The sequence below is a fragment of the Brassica napus genome, chromosome C6 (assembly GCF_020379485.1).
Source record: "Brassica napus cultivar Da-Ae chromosome C6, Da-Ae, whole genome shotgun sequence".
NCBI lineage: Eukaryota > Viridiplantae > Streptophyta > Magnoliopsida > Brassicales > Brassicaceae > Brassica > Brassica napus.
The window spans coordinates 41,934,916-41,951,302 of NC_063449.1; the positions used below are offsets into that span (position 1 = coordinate 41,934,916).

The following is a 16,387-nucleotide window of genomic DNA, read 5'->3' on the forward strand; positions in this document are numbered from 1 at the left end:
AGAAACCCAATGAAGATTGTTAGTCTATTTTCTTGGGGATGGTTATGAAACCCAGATCGGGCTTTTTCAATCTTTGAAATTATTGGTTTTTTCAAACTTTTGGAATATCATTGTAAACTTCAAAACAGATGCTCTGGAAATTTTAGTGTGCATGATTGTTTCCATCATACGCTGTTACATTGTCGAGTTAGGTCAGTGTAATTGAATTACTTCGTCTTCATATGCTTACATGAAAGGTTTACAGTGATATAGTTGGAAGTGTTATTATGTTGCTCCTGAAGTAGATGTAATTAAGATGTTTGGAGTGCAAATATTATTTTATGCATTTTGCTTCGTTGTGTCTTTTTGGGCTTTGTAATATAAAGCTAACATATTTTTTGATTATTTTATTACATTTAATTATGCAATTTATATATGTTTAACAATATTTCTGTTGTTACTATGTAAAACTGAGAAGGGAATATTTTATGAAAAATAAATTATAGGCTTTCATTCAATACAAGTCCAACACAAAAGTTATAGAATAGATTCACTACTGATCAAAAGAAAAATGAATTTCATTGAACATTTATATGCAGTTTTGTTCATTTTGATTTCCAGATTATTAATGGTTTCATTATATTTAAGCTTTTTTCTGTGTAGTTAGAGTTTGGCTCATTTTTTTTTATTAAATTATTTGATATAAAGTGATATGTAACTAAAGTAAAAACAAAAAAAAAATTTGCTATTAAATAGAGTTCAACTAATTTAACAGTTTGGTTCATACTTCGAAATATCATGTTTTATTAGTTTATAAAATACTAATTTTAAAAAATATTTTAAATATCATGAGAAACAATTTCAACAAATAATTTTGTTATTAAAAGAGTTCACCAAAAGTTATAATAATTTACAAAACGTAATCAATAAACCACTAAACTAATTGAAATTTCATTCAAATATAATTATGCACTGAAACAAATATATATTCTAAAACATCAGTTGCTGTTAAATTAGAAAATATTTAAACTTCAAAATTTTGGCCCAATCAATAAAAAGAAAAAGAAAAAGAAAAAACCAATTAGTGTAAAAATATTTAAACTTGAAATTTTTTGAAATAAATAATTTTTACTAATTTAAACTTCAAATTTTCTTTTATTATGTCAAATTAAAAAGAAAAAGAAATAAATATATACCATAACATTTTTCTGAATCACTTTCGTATTCTATATACAAAATAATGAATGTTACTGTTATTTGTTAATTTATTGTATTGTTTTTTATTTTGAATAGTTTTTATAAAGCTTCGTAAAATTTTAAAAGTTTCATATATAATAATTTATAAAAGCCCGCCCACCACTAGTATAAAATAAAGATGCACGCTATGGAAAGACGGTTATAAATACGCTATGATGTACAATGAAGACATTAGAGAATCAAACTGAAACGAGTAGTTTGAGAAATAGCAATGGCAATCCTGAATTTCACACCTTCCTCGAGGTTCCCGGTGACCATAGATTCAGCTCGGAGAACAAGAGTTAGAGGTTCTATCATCAAAATGCAGAAGAGCCTCATTACTACGGATCCTCCTGCCTCACCTGGTTTCAGCTTATGTACGTGCGGAAGAAAGCATTTCCTAGGAGAAGCTACGACGCCGTTTCTTCCAATCTCTCCTTCCTACGCTGCTCCATCCACAGCTCCAAACTCAACGGTTGCTCGTAGTGAACTTTGCTGCTAAATTATAGAAGAGGAATACAATACCTATTTTATCTAATTATCTATATCTTCATTTATATCAGGAAGTATTGAACCAATTGCGTCCTCCTAAGCCTGACTGGTATTTTGAGCTCTATGGTTATTTTAGGAGCGCAGGGATGGAAAGATATGAGAAAGAGGTTAGTGACTTCATGAGATTTGCATGCATTCTTTCTTTGTTTCTAACGTTTCATTCTTCTTCTTTTGTCAGATTGCTGTTTACAAGAGGAAACTCTTTGCAAATTTGGTGGGAAAAGCAGAAACTGTTTTGGAAATTGGTATTGGAGCTGGTCCGAACATCAAGTACTACAACAATATTCCAAACGTCTGTGTTCTTGGTGTGGATCCAAACCCTAAGATGGAAAGTCACGCACGCAAATCCGCTATAGAAGCAGGAGTGAAATCCGAAAACTTCAAGTTCATTCACGCGGTAATGGCCTTCTTCATATTTTGTTCTGAACAAACGCGAATCAAACAAGAAGAAATCATGAAAACTTAGAGAAAACGAAATTCAATCGAAGCAAATACTGTTTTAGGGTTTATATATTGATTGTGTGGATTAATTATTTCTTGTTTTTATTTGTGTGGACTAGGTCGCAGAATCTATGCCATTAGAAGATGCATCAGTTGATGCAGTTGTTGGAAGTCTTGTGATGTGTTCTGTCTCGGATATCCCTCAAACACTCAAAGGTAAATTGTTTAACTCCCTTTAAATCGAACATCTTACTTCAGATGTCATGTCAGATCAAAAGAAAACAATACTCATCAAATAGTTTGGTACATGTACAGAGATAAAACGGATCCTAAAACCAGGAGGGCTTTACCTCTTCGTGGAACATGTTGCAGCAGAAGGTATCGCTTTCGACTCATGAGGACTCCATTAATGCATAAAGGACATAACCCAAAAAGTTTTTTTTTTTTTTTTTGAGTAGATGGAACATTTCTGAGGATGGTGCAGAACGTATTGGATCCATTACAACAAGTTGTAGCCGACGGATGTCATCTAACGAGGAGCACAGAAGACTACCTTTTAGAAGCTGGGTTCAAAGGTGGTGTAGATATTAACAAGGTCTCTCTTTCTGCCTTTTACCACTTAAGCCCTCATCTTTATGGAGTTGCTTATAATTAAACAAAAAAAGCTGGGAAATATCTGAACTCAGCAGCTCATCTTTGGACTGCACACAAGGCTTTCTTTCATGTTTGAAAATATCAACGTTTTCAACTCTGTTTCTCTATATCTGCCTTTGATCCTAAACTATCGACTCAATGGATTGAGTCTAAGCGTTTATGATGTTGTGTTTGTAACTGAATAATGCTTCATAAGCAGAAAATAATGTATAATTATCAGAAAGTTTGGAACTCTGTCTTCTACTAATAAAAAAAAAGGTAATTAATCAACTTTGAAATCTTCGAAAGAGACGTTGGACGGAACTATATCTTCATCTTCTTCACTCTTATCCTTTTTTCTTATTATGAGTAATTGAGATTTTAAACTTAGCAATGGCAACCCTCTATTTTGTCACCTTTTCTTTCTTCTTCTTTTTGAGTGAATGTAAAAATTATTCATCACAAAATATTTTTATAATAAATGCTTCAAAGTTTGGAAGGCTTGTCATGTTCTTCACTGGTCAATACATATGAAATCTTCGAAAAGAGACGTTGCATAATGAGATTACACATGTGGACGTAACTATATCTTCATCTTCTGTACTCTTGATGTTTTTGATTATGAGCAATCGAGCACTGTAAGAAAAATGGGTTTTAGTAGCAGACCGGAATAGCGTTTTTTTCGATTGTGCTATGTTAGTTATACTCGTGTTTTAAAGATAGCGGTTGTATATTTCCAAACGTTATGTTACAGTTTCGAGTTGAAAAATCATAATTAAGCGTATGGTTTGAAAGAAGACGCTTAATTAATATAGCAGATTAAAAATAAAAGTGTTATGCTTGATTACGCGGTAATGACCGCGACACTTAGAAATAATTTGGCGACTAAAACCCAATTAGAATCCAAAATTAATCCCAAATTAGTAGGGTTTCGTTCTTCCCTCTCTCTCTCTTTGTTCTTCACTCTCCATCGAACACTTTACCTCCATTTGCTCGATAGACTCGACCTCAATCTCTTTCATTCTCAATTCCTCAGCTCCAACGATTACTCAACGTGGATTAACTCTTATTGAAATCCGCTTTGATTGAAATCCTTTCCGATTCCATCGAAGGTGAACTCAGGTTTCATCTCTTTTCTATCCTAATCGATTGAAAATCGATTTATCTCTTCTCTATAACTGATTTAGGGTTATTGCATGTTTAATTGAATCGGTGTTGCATACTCGTTTGCAGGAACCTTTATTTTCCGACAGCTTTGGCTTAAGGTATTTGTTCTTTTCAATTTCTGGGTTTCTCTTTTACTTGTTCATTTCTGTAAAATCTTGTATCTTACTTAATAACATTGTCTTTTTTTGTAGGAGACTCTAATTTAAATCTGAAGAGATTTTTTTAAGGTGAGAAATCCCGTTCTGTTTTGCTGTTAAATCCCTTATTGTTTTGTTGTTCTGGCTTGATAAAGTGAGACTCTTGTATGTTCATTTCGCCGGAGCTGTATCATGGATAAATCTTGGGTCTGGTTACCAAGGTATTAACTTCACTTGTTCTTTTAAAAAAATTTAAGTCTCAGTGTTTAGTTCTCACTTGTTTTAACCATACAGGAATAGCCTTGAGTATGAGAAATGAGCTAGTGAGTTCGTGTCTTCTTCATCAAAACGTTTAGGTGATCCAGATGAAATGTTCTGCCCATGTGTTGATTGTCGCAATGTCTGCCACCAATCTAGTGAGAAAGTTTTCGAGCACCTGGTGATTAGAGGAATGGATGAGAAGTACAAGAGCTGTAAGTTTTGGTCTAAACATGGGGAGACAAGACCTGATAAGTCAGCTAATGTGATCTGGTCTGAAAATGAGGCTTACGACTTGTTCAGAACAACCTTCATTCGAAGTCAAGGCATCGAAGGATACGCAGAGGAGAATGCTGGAGTGTTTGAGGGCACTGATACGCCATAAGAAGTTGAGTTTAGAAAGAAGTTAAAGGATGCAGAAACTCCATTGTACCCAAACTGTCTGAAATTTACGAAGGTTGCTGCAATTATGGGACTTTACAGGATAAAGGTGAAGAGTGGGATGTCTGAGAACTATTTTGATCAGCTTCTGTCCCTAGTTCATGATCTGCTTCCCGATGAAAACGTTCTACCTAAGTCTACAGATGAGATGAAGAAGTTTCTGAAACAGTTTGGTTTTGGGTATGATGTCATCCACGTCTGCAAGAATAACTGCATTTTGTATAGAAAAGAGTTTGAGGATGCAGTCAGCTGTCCAAGATGTAGTGAATCAAGATGGGAGAAGGATAAGCAGACTGGTGAGGAGAAGAAAGGGATTCCTGTTAAGGTGCTTAGGTATTTTCTTATTAAAGACAGGTTCAGGAGATTGTTTAGATCAAAGCGGTTGGCGAGGACTTGTGTTGGCACTCCACTAATGCTTCTGAAGATGGAAATATGCGTCATCCAGTAGATTCATTGACTTGGGCTCAGATAAACAACAAATGGCCAGAGTTCGCTGCTGAAGCAAGAAACCTAAGACTAGGTATTTCAACAGATGGCATGAATCCGTTCTCTATCCAGAACACGAAGCATAGCACATGGCATGTTCTATTAGTCAACTACAATATGGCTCCGACAAAGTGTATGAGGTCCGAGAACATCATGTTGACAATGTTGATACCTGGTCCAACCGCACCTAGCAACAACATTGATGTATATCGACAACCATTGATAGAGGACTTGCATGATTTATGGACAAAAGGTATGGAAGTTTATGATTCGTTTAAGAAGGAGAGTTTTACACTTAGAGCTATGATGATGTGGAGTATCACCGATTATCCTGGTTTAGGCACATTAGCTGGGTGTAAAGTGAAAGGGAAGCAAGCGTGTAATGTCTGCGGGAATGGTACACCTCATAGGTGGCTAAAGTTTAGTCGCAAACATGTTTACATGGAGAACAGGAAGCGGCTCAGGCCTAGTCATCCTTATAGAAGAAGGAAAGGATGGTTTGACAATACAGTGGAGGTTGGTACTGCAAAGAGGATTCAGAGTGGCTGCAATATATTTGACAATCTTAAGGACTTTAAAAACGATTTTGGGAAACCTTTACCTAAGAAGAGTAAGCGGAAAAGGATAGAAGGAGGTGAAGATGATGTTCTTTCAGCTGACGACTGTGAGGAAGATGATGATCTGTGGCGGTGGAAGAAAAAATATTTTTTCTTTGACTTACCTTATTGGAAGGTATGTTTTATTTTACAAGTTACAAATATTGTATTAGATTTCTGCAGATGCTAATGTTATATTCTGAAAAATTGCAGGATATGCCTGTGAGGCATAACATCGACGTCATGCACGTCGAGAAGAACGTGTCTGATGCGCTGTTGTCTATACTGATGCATAGTGCGAAATCTAAGGATGGACTGAAAGCAAGAAATGATTTAGACACAAAGGTGGTAAACAGAAGTGCGCTCTCTTGGACTGTCATGGCTTAGGATAAAGGATTGATTTAGGTCGGGTGTTCTCAACTGATCCAGCAGAGAAGGTGCATTTCGTCCCTTAAGGTCCCAATGCTACGAAGGTCTGGGAAGAGGTTTCCGAGTTCGATGCGGCACGAGTGTGGAGGCCAAACTCTGAAATCGAATATATAGGTGATGCAGTAGGAAGCACTGTGGCTTGGTCAAATGATAAGATAGTTTATATCTAAGACCCTTCTTTAGCTTTTGTGTGAAGTATGAAACTTATGTAGAGTTTGGATATTTGTGGAATCTTTGAAAGTTAAATGAAATTTATTTTCTGTTTTAAAATTCAGTAATTCGAGCATATAAAAAAAATATATATATATATATATATATATGAAAATGTAAAATAATAATATATAAAAATATAAATAATATATATAGCAAATTCGTAACTGCTATAGTAGTTTTAACCATAATAAACGGAAAATACTATTAATATAAACAGATATATAAAATATATATCACGTATCTATAATAGTTTTAACCATAACAATAGGAAAACGATGTTAATAAAAGAAGTAATAGCATTAATGACTCGCTATTAAAACATATTTAATTGCAGAATAAAAAGCGCTATCTTAATGGACGAAAAGATAGCACCACTAAATTCCGTTATGTAAAGTCTTTTTACCTACTATGACAGGCGATGATACAACGCTTCAAAAACCGCTATACTATCGTTATATAGCGTTTTTCGTCTGCTAATAAAACCCATTTTTCTAGTAGAGGTTTTTAATTTAGCAATGGCAAACCTCCACTTGTCGCCTTTTTCGCTGGTCAATACATATGAAAAGTTTGAAAGAGACATCAAGAGACTACACATGTGGACGGAACTATATATTCATCTTCTTCACTCTTAGTCTTTGTTTCGATTATGAACAATTGATATTTTTAATTTTGCAATGGCAACCCTCCACTTGTCACCTTATTCACTGGTCAATACATCGTTGTAAATGATATGTAGGTTCTTACGTATTTAAATTCTCTATCTGTACAAGAGATTTATGTGTTTTTTGTTCAAGACAACAAAAAAAATATGTCCAGAAAGGTTGATAAGATGTGTTTTTAGTGGTTTCTGACCTCTATAGATATTAAGATATAATTTTATTTGAATTGAACTATGGGGTTTTATTGAGTGAAAATGTGTATTTTAAAGTATTTTAATCTATTATCGAGATTTTCGGGCAGTGAGTTTTTTTAGAAAAAATGATCAAATATTTCCTCTTTAGTAATTCCTTCCAATTACTATATCTAACAGCCAAGATAATTACTCACACTGAACCTAAGAGACTATATATGCATTAAATCCAGCAGTCCATCAAAACTATCCAACTCCCACTGATGGCGGTATGGACTGCTGGAGTCGAGTACAAGTGACTGTGCAAGTATGACTTAAGGTAATATAAAGATTCATGAGCTAAGAAAAAATGATTCACGAGATGATTTACCAAAAATATATTGTTCAGTTTGGGTTTTATGCAAGTTGATTCTCTTTTTTCGAAACTCCGAATCTATATTATCAAACTCCTTGTTATGACTTTTAATGCAAGTCTCCAATTAAAAACACCACAGATGCTTCGCATTTATGATTTAGCTAATTTGAGGTAATTATCTTAAACCTCTTTAAATATTTGTGGTGTAGTGGTTGGATTTTTATTAATTCAACTTTCTATCTTAAGAAACTTCAAAAGCAAACTGATGGATCAACTTCGAACCGGTGGCATTGGAAAACTAACCCAATTTTTCATCTTCCGTCAAAAATTGAGTTTCATTCATCAGTGTGAAATCTTGCAATCAAGTGACAAACTTATTATGTATAGGCAAAGTTATGCATCTTCAGTTGTCTTTTTTACATCCAATTCGACTTCTTTTGTTTTAAGTAGATCTAAACCGTGTAAAGACTTGATAAAATACTAAAATACTCTAAAACACATACTTTGATTATGTTTAAAAGTAAGAATAAAAAAACTGCAAAAGCACTGAAAAATATAAGAAAATTTTAGTTTGACAAATCTCGAGATTTCATTGTAGTGAATTGTAGGAATGTTTCGGGCATCTGAACTCGTTAAAGTTTTTGCAGCCAGTTACTCTGAGTTGCCAACTCTGTTCCAATTATATTTTTTTACTCGTCATTTGTGAAGCAAAATTAGTGCAATCAGACAGTTTAGAGAGAAAGCTTAAATTTGACAAATGATGCGTTCCATCTTCAAATTCTAACATTTAGCTGTAATTCTACTGGTGTTTCAGAAAAAAAAAACTGTTAATTCTGCTGGTAAATATTTCTATTTTAGGTATTGGAATACTAAGTTCGAGTGTCACCGACTGCAAAAAGGGAATTAAAAAAAAAGTTTTATTCTGATCCGATAAAATCATGGATTTCAATCCAAAACTTCTAAAATTCAAAAAGAAAAAGGTTCTAGGGCAGTTATTATTTAGCTTCAGCTGTGAAAATCGAACTCAAGAAAATAGTATATAACGAGGCTTTATCCTATAACAACCTACTAGGTAACGCGCCGGCTATATGTAAGTTCTCATAAGATTACCGTCGTTATTATTGTTTGACTACTATATATGGCACGTAAATACTTGACCTCTCTTGCTAGTAGGAATATCTATAATTAGAGACTACACAAAAGAAAATCCAAAAGAAATGTCATTTTCAAAAATAAAGAGATTAAGGGGTACACGTTAAGTTAAAAAAAAAAAGCATGGCTTTTCACTGCTTTCAGAAGATATGATGTGGACTTCTAATAGCATATTTAATTCATATTTATAGTAGGTGTTTAATTATCTTACTAATATTTATTAATAAATATATTATTAATTTAATGACCTACAAAATAATTTATTGTCATATACTTACAAAATCAATAACAAATTTTACATAAAACTATTTATAAATGATGCAGTCTTTCACTAAAACACACACATATTTTTTATATATATTATAAAAATTAGAAACAATCATTTTATGTAAATATTGTAGAAATCTCTTTATATACAATTTTGTATAAAATTGTGTTTTTTATAATTTTAAATTTTATTTTTCATTAATTATCAAGATTTTTAATTATGTTTATCTAAACATAGCTAATATATAAACTGATAATTATTAGACTATTTAATGATTTATTAATTTAGAATTCAATTTTTACACGATAAATACATGTTCAGAAATTTATCTACTGAAAAAATATTATTATTTTGGATAATTATACAATAGACATGATTTTTATTGTCAAGAAACGTTATTTTCTTTTTTAATATTTTATTATATATAATTCATGTTTAATCGTTAATTTATAAAATTATATTCAAATAAATCTAACTATTCATTAAGGATAACAACATATTTAGCCAGTCTAGCTTTTAACGTGAGAGATCGAATGCAAAAAATCACTTCACAAATAATAGTATAGATTTGTTTTAGTTACAATATTTACAATAAGATTACTATTTTTATATTTATAGAAATAAATATTATTTTTATTTTTACTCTAAATATAAGAAAATATTATTTAAAAATTATATCAGATTAAATTTTACTTTTATTATAAAATTCTTTTATCTTTTAAATAACAAATACATTGAAAATAATATAAGTCTAAAACAACCAAAGGATAGAAACAAAAGATTACAAATGCGAATTTGATAATATAAACAGTACAAAGTAATAATATAAAATAATATCAAGACTAAAGAATGAAAATACGTTATAATCGAATTTTAGACAAAATTAAAGTGTAAACAAAGGAAAATATAAAAAAGACTATTTTTCGCACATTGAAACTGGTAGGCACACTAATTTTAAGTAAAACACACATAACTTTTTCTGTAACTGATGGATCGATTTCGAACCGGTGGTATTGGAAAGCTAACTCTATTTTTCATCTTGTATCAAAATTTGAGTTTCATTCATAGGTGTGAAATCTTGCAATCAATTTCTAAACTTATGATGTATATGTAAAGTTATGCATCTTCAGGTGTCTTTTTACATTTAATTGGACTTCTTTTGTTCCAAGTAGATCTAAAACCCTGTAAAAACTTGATAATATACTAAAAGACTCTTAAACACATACTTTGATTCAAAACATAAATTAGAAACCGGTAAAAACACATATATATCACTCATGTCGTTCTATAATTGGTTATTGTGTACATCTAGGTACCCCCGTTATCACTTGGAAATTCAAAAAGCAACAAACCGTAAGTCACGGTGTAACTGAAGCAGAAAACATAAGCATGGCTTTGGCTACTTGTCAACTTCTTTGGTTGGCTCAGCTGCTGAAAGTATTCAAGGTTCATGATCATGGCTCCAGCAGAGTTGTTTTCTAATAACAAATCTGTTAATCATATTGCTTCCAACCAGTTCATTCACAAGCAGACTAAGCACATATAGAGATCAATTGGCACACAGTGAAAAAATTGGCCAAAACTGGGGATTTTGAAGTTGTTTCATGTCTCTAGCTCCAATCAACATGATGATATATAAGGCATTACATCTGGGTTTCTTTCACTCCATTGGATGTCTATATATATATCAAATCTCTTTAAGCCTATTCTACTTTAATCGGTTTGAGGCATATTGATACTATGTATCCGATTGTTAAATCTGTCTTAGTTTACCACTAGTTTAGTATGGTTTAGTGTCTTTTTTTTTGCTTAAACCACTTATGTATAAATAATGATCGATAGAACCCATATACATAATGATCGATAGAACCCATTTCTGAGTACCGAGAAATATTCAATTACAAATTCATCTTCTAAACTAATGATTTTGATTCTTTATAAAATCTTAGATAAGATTTTAAATATTAATCGTTCCCATTGAGACTTAAGGTTAACCCACAAGCCTAGCCTATGTTTCCAGACAAATATTTCACGACTAAGAGCATTTCCGACCCTATTTCAAAACCCACTTCTAACTCTATTTTACAGTAAAATCATCTCCAACCCCACTATAAAACCCACTCCAAAATAGAATAATAGACATGATTACTCCAAATATGGAGTATTCCAACTCATTACTCCAAAATGGAATTGAACTTTTTTATTTATAAAATGGTCTTCCACATTTAAATATTTTCATTTTCAATAAAATTGTTATAAATAAGTATATTAATATTATTTTACTATATATATTATAAAATTTACTGTCAACATTTCTTAATTATATATATAGCCATCTAATAAACTATTTTATGCAACAAAATATATATAATATAAAACATAACAGATCATACATATAAAAAATAAAAGATAAGCACCATACAAAAGAAATAACATAAAATAAATCTTATAACAAAGATAATTGCTTAATAATCAGGTAAATCACCTCCATATCCATTAAATTTATTAAAGTGGTCCACTATAGTGCAAACTATTCAAGAGCCCGTAGGTCGAAAGAAAAAATATTTTGCTATGCAACAAGAAGCATGTAGGAAAGATGTAGAACGCGCATTTGGAGTTCTCCAGTCTCGGTTCGCTATTGTGAAAGGACCTGTTCGTTTCTGGAAAAAAATGTACTCCATTATATTATGACTACATGTATCATCTTACATAACATGATAATCGAGGATGAACGTGATCTCGAGGCGCCAATTGAAGTTGAAAGAGAAGTTCCGTCTCCAGAAGTTAAGACTGTAGGAAATAATAATGCGAGATTCCAAGAGTTTCGTTCCCGTTTCAGAAAAATCAAAGATAAAGAAGCTCATTTTTTACTTCGAAATGCATTAGTTGATCATTTGTGGGAAAATTATACTAATTCTAATGAGTAATTTAAGTTGATGTATTATTGTGTTTGAGCTATGTAATGTAATTTTTAATGTAATAAATGTTTTCTTTATAAACATTGTCGAGTATTTATATAATAAAAAAATTAATTGTGGTTAATACTGTATTTAATATAATTATTACAATCTGAAAATGAATTATTTTTCAAATAGTATAAATGAAAGGTGATATTACTAATTTTTAAATAAATATAAAATATAAAATATTAGGAATATTCTCTTTTGGAGTGGAAAATGGAGTAATACATTAGAGTAAAACTTAACTCTATTTTGAAGTTACTCTATTTTGGAATAGAAAATTGAGTAATATATTAGAGATGCTCTAAGTCTAGAGTTATAAAATATAATTTCTTATTTTGAATAAATTTTCTCTGTGCACATAGCCACAAACATGTCAAGTGGAATCAAGTAAAAGTAAAATTGGTCCCTACATATCGTGGAACGCTTGACACTTGAATGAGCAGACGGAGCCACACAATTAAGTATAGTTTTCCCTCGTAGGACGAGCCACAAACTAGTCATTCTCTTCAAAACGTCACTTGTTATTTTTTTTTGAAAATTCCAAAAACGTCACTTGTTGAGCCATTATCTATTCGTTAATACCAAAAAATATTAGTACATATTGTATTTTATTTCTGTATTATTTAAATATTCGATTCCTCAATTATTGTATTTCATTTGATACAAAAATGACCATTAAGTATACATCTGAAAGAGGATATATTTTATTTCATTAAGCGCTTCCTTAAAATGGCATCGATCGTTGTATTATAGAATGTGGACGAGAATCAGTTATTAATTTCCGGTAGTGATACTGACCTACACTAATGAGAAAAGACTTTTTGTGTCTTCCGGAAATGACTTCTTGTATGAACTGAACTGATCAGTGGTATGTGTTTGTCTATTACTTAATCTCTCCCGGTCTTTAAAAAAATGCGTAATTGATTCCACGCGTACCACTAAGAAAATGCATACATATGCAGTTGCGGCCATACACTGTTAAGAATTTAATTGGCTATATGTATGTTTTAATTTTTTTTTTTTTTTTTTTTTGCTAACCGAGTATCCTGGCCCCACCGAGCTGATCCAGACTAGAGACCGAAGTGAGCAAGGACGCTGCCAGGGCGTCACCATGTGGCTCACCGTGTAACGGTCTTCGGTCTCGGGTGCTGCAGCTCACATGTAAATTCCGCAGTGGCCAAGACTCGAACCCAGGGGCGGGCACTCCAGTTGGAGCTCCTATACCACTAGACCAAAGCAACTTGGTTTTAATTTATAAGTTATATTAGTACCTTGCATGGGACAGTCCACCTAATGTCTTATAAATTTGTTACAATGGAAAAAAAATAACTTATATCTTTCTCGGTCTTTTAAAATTGCGTAGTTGATGCCACGCGTTCCACTTGGAAAATGCATACATATGCGGTTGCCATACAAATTGTTTGAAGAACTTAATAGGTCATATGTATGTTTTAATTTATAAGTTATATCAGTACTTTGCATGGGACAGTCCACCTGATGTCTTATAAATTTGTTACAATGGGAAAAAGTTACTTAATCTTCTCGGTCTTTTAAAATTGCTATAGTTGATGCCACGCGGTCCACTCAGAAATATGCGTACATATACAGTTGCGAGTTGCCATACAAATTGTTTAACGAATTTAATAGATTATATGTATGTTTTCATTTATAAGTTTTATATTAGTACCTTTCATGGCACAGTCCACATAATATCTTATAAATTTTTTTATTTATAATGGAAAAATTACTTAATATTTTTCGATATTTTCACAAGGCATAATTGATGCCATGCATTATACTCAGGAATATTTATTATACACGTAAAAGATGCTCTACACAAATTAAGATGCTAGAAAGTTCCAAACAAATTAAAAAAAATTATATCTTATACAATAAAGTTGGCTTAAGTCTTTCCTCTTGCATCCACGTCAGCATGGAGAAGGGGACATTCTGCGCCACGTGTCACCGTATCAGACCATTGGCGATTTTTGGTTTTACCCGTCTTCCCATATTTTTTTTTGTGCTGCGATGTAAATATATATATCGAATTAGGCTTTAGACTATTGTTTGGGCTGTAATATTAGATCTAATTATGAGGCAACAACCTTGTGGCCCATCGCTAAGTATCTTCCTCCCCAAAGCTGAGAACCCTAACACCGGAGGTCTGAAACTGTTGCTGCTTGAGTCATCCTTCCCTTTCACATCCAACATTACGCTTAACAATAGTGTCAAGCCATCAAGTTCCTCCACTATTACCACTAACTCTTCATCAATGGAGCTTCAAATCTACCTTCTCGATTTCACTCCACTATTCAATATATATACATCGCTTGAAAACGTAATACTTTTCCCTTTCTGATTGCAGAACTTCTGTTAATTTCTAGACTCATGGCGACCTCTCTAATTCATTTCACAGAATTGAAGTTTGGATATTGTCGACAAGGCTCTTTCGATTTTCAGAAGCCCATAATGTTAAGAAAGGGGTGAACTGATCTGTGTTGCTATGGTCCTTATTGATTCGAAGGTACGATCATAACTATTTTTACCTTCTTAAAACACAATATGAGAATCACAATTTTTTTTCTTATGGTTCATCTTTTCATGTCACAGGCTATGGAGCTAAGCGTTCTCGATATTGCATGAAGCAATCCAACCTTCAAGTTTGCTGAAATCCATGTGTCAATTAGATTCATAGACAAAACTGTGAACTGATCCCCAAGGAGTGTTTTAGGTTTCAAAAATAATGTCACTTGAATCTGGTGTTGAACCAAAAGGGGTCATTGCAACAAATATAAATCCAAAACTTGTCGGAGGTAAGAAACAACTCCTAGCTACGCTTGGTCCACTCTGTTATAGGAATAAAGTTTTAGCTATCATCCAAACCTTTGTGTCCATGTTTTCATATGAAAAGTCCACACAAGTTTCAGAAACTTCTTGATTCACGCTTGCTAACTATATATAGATGCTAGACAGTTTCAAAAGCTCTCAAAGTAATCACTTATGTTGGCTGAATTTCCTTACAGGGAGGCTGTTTCAGAACGCTACATCTGGAACGAATTTATATCTTGACAACAAGTGTGGAGCGAGCAGTAGCTTTATCAAAGAGTAGGGTCTTTTAAACTTCTTTATAGAATCTTTTGCTTTATAATTTCTTCACGGTACTTGCGGACCTCTTCTTTAATATTTTCAAGACATTCTTGACTAGGTCACTGCAATCAAGAGCACAATCAACGGCGGTACACATGGGACACAACGTGTAATTCTGTCTCTACGTCTAGAAAGGTCGCCTCAACAGTTTAAAATCCATTGTTTGTAATTTTTTACAACTTTGTATAATATTGTATTGTGAAAGTGTGAGTGTTAGTCTGTTCGATGGCCTAGCTTTTGCATTTCCTAAGAAATTAGAAAGCTACGGTTCGGAGCCAAAAGTTGTGTTGGTCCCTAGCATCAATCCCAAGGTTGTTGGAGATAATATATTGATAATTTGTAATGTCTCCAGCATTAAGACACAGCTTCATCCGAGTTTGTAGGATTTATTGTGTTCTCAGGCCAGTATATAACTAAAAAACTCACTTTCCCACATGCAGGCCGGTTATTTCTTAACGGCACTTACGGAACCCATCGTTACTTTGACTCTGAGACATCATTGTAAAACCCAATAAAAAAAAATTTTTTTTTTTTTTTTTTGAACACAGAAACCCAATGAAGATTGTTAGTCTATTTTCTTGGGGATGGTTATGAAACCCAGGTCGGGCTTTTTCAATCTTTGAAATTATTGGTTTTTTCAAACTTTTGGAATATCATTGTAAACTTCAAAACAGATGCTCTGGAAATTTTAGTGTGCATGATTGTTTCCATCATACGCTGTTACATTGTCGAGTTAGGTCAGTGTAATTGAATTACTTCGTCTTCATATGCTTACATGAAAGGTTTACAGTGATATAGTTGGAAGTGTTATTATGTTGCTCCTGAAGTAGATGTAATTAAGATGTTTGGAGTGCAAATATTATTTTATGCATTTTGCTTCGTTGTGTCTTTTTGGGCTTTGTAATATAAAGCTAACATATTTTTTGATTATTTTATTACATTTAATTATGCAATTTATATATGTTTAACAATATTTCTGTTGTTACTATGTAAAACTGAGAAGGGAATATTTTATGAAAAATAAATTATAGGCTTTCATTCAATACAAGTCCAACACAAAAGTTATAGAATAGATTCACTACTG

The 16,387-nt window shown here is 32.5% G+C and overlaps 2 protein-coding genes across 4 annotated transcripts; both read left to right on the top strand.

Moving 5' to 3' along the window:
* Positions 1-1,345: 1,345 nt before the first annotated feature.
* LOC125589069 (putative methyltransferase-like protein 7A) lies at positions 1,346-3,096 on the top strand. The gene is made up of 6 exons (XM_048761264.1): positions 1,346-1,690; positions 1,779-1,874; positions 1,946-2,164; positions 2,328-2,424; positions 2,524-2,586; positions 2,667-3,096. Exons 1-6 carry the CDS (start codon positions 1,448-1,450, stop codon positions 2,861-2,863), a joined length of 915 nt encoding a protein of 304 aa, XP_048617221.1. The 5' UTR covers positions 1,346-1,447; the 3' UTR covers positions 2,864-3,096.
* A 238-nt stretch (positions 3,097-3,334) lies between these two features.
* On the top strand, positions 3,335-15,947 carry LOC125589067. 3 transcript variants are annotated; one of them, XR_007325271.1, is made up of 4 exons: positions 3,335-6,062; positions 6,140-14,969; positions 15,180-15,261; positions 15,362-15,947. XR_007325271.1 is itself a non-coding variant. In XM_048761263.1 (2 exons), exons 1-2 carry the CDS (start codon positions 5,277-5,279, stop codon positions 6,311-6,313), a joined length of 960 nt encoding a protein of 319 aa, XP_048617220.1. In that variant the 5' UTR covers positions 3,335-5,276; the 3' UTR covers positions 6,314-15,947. The 3 variants fall into 3 exon arrangements, 1 of the variants encoding a protein (XP_048617220.1); XR_007325272.1 differs by having other exon boundaries at positions 6,140-15,261; XM_048761263.1 differs by having other exon boundaries at positions 6,140-15,947.
* The last annotated feature ends 440 nt before the right edge of the window (positions 15,948-16,387 follow it).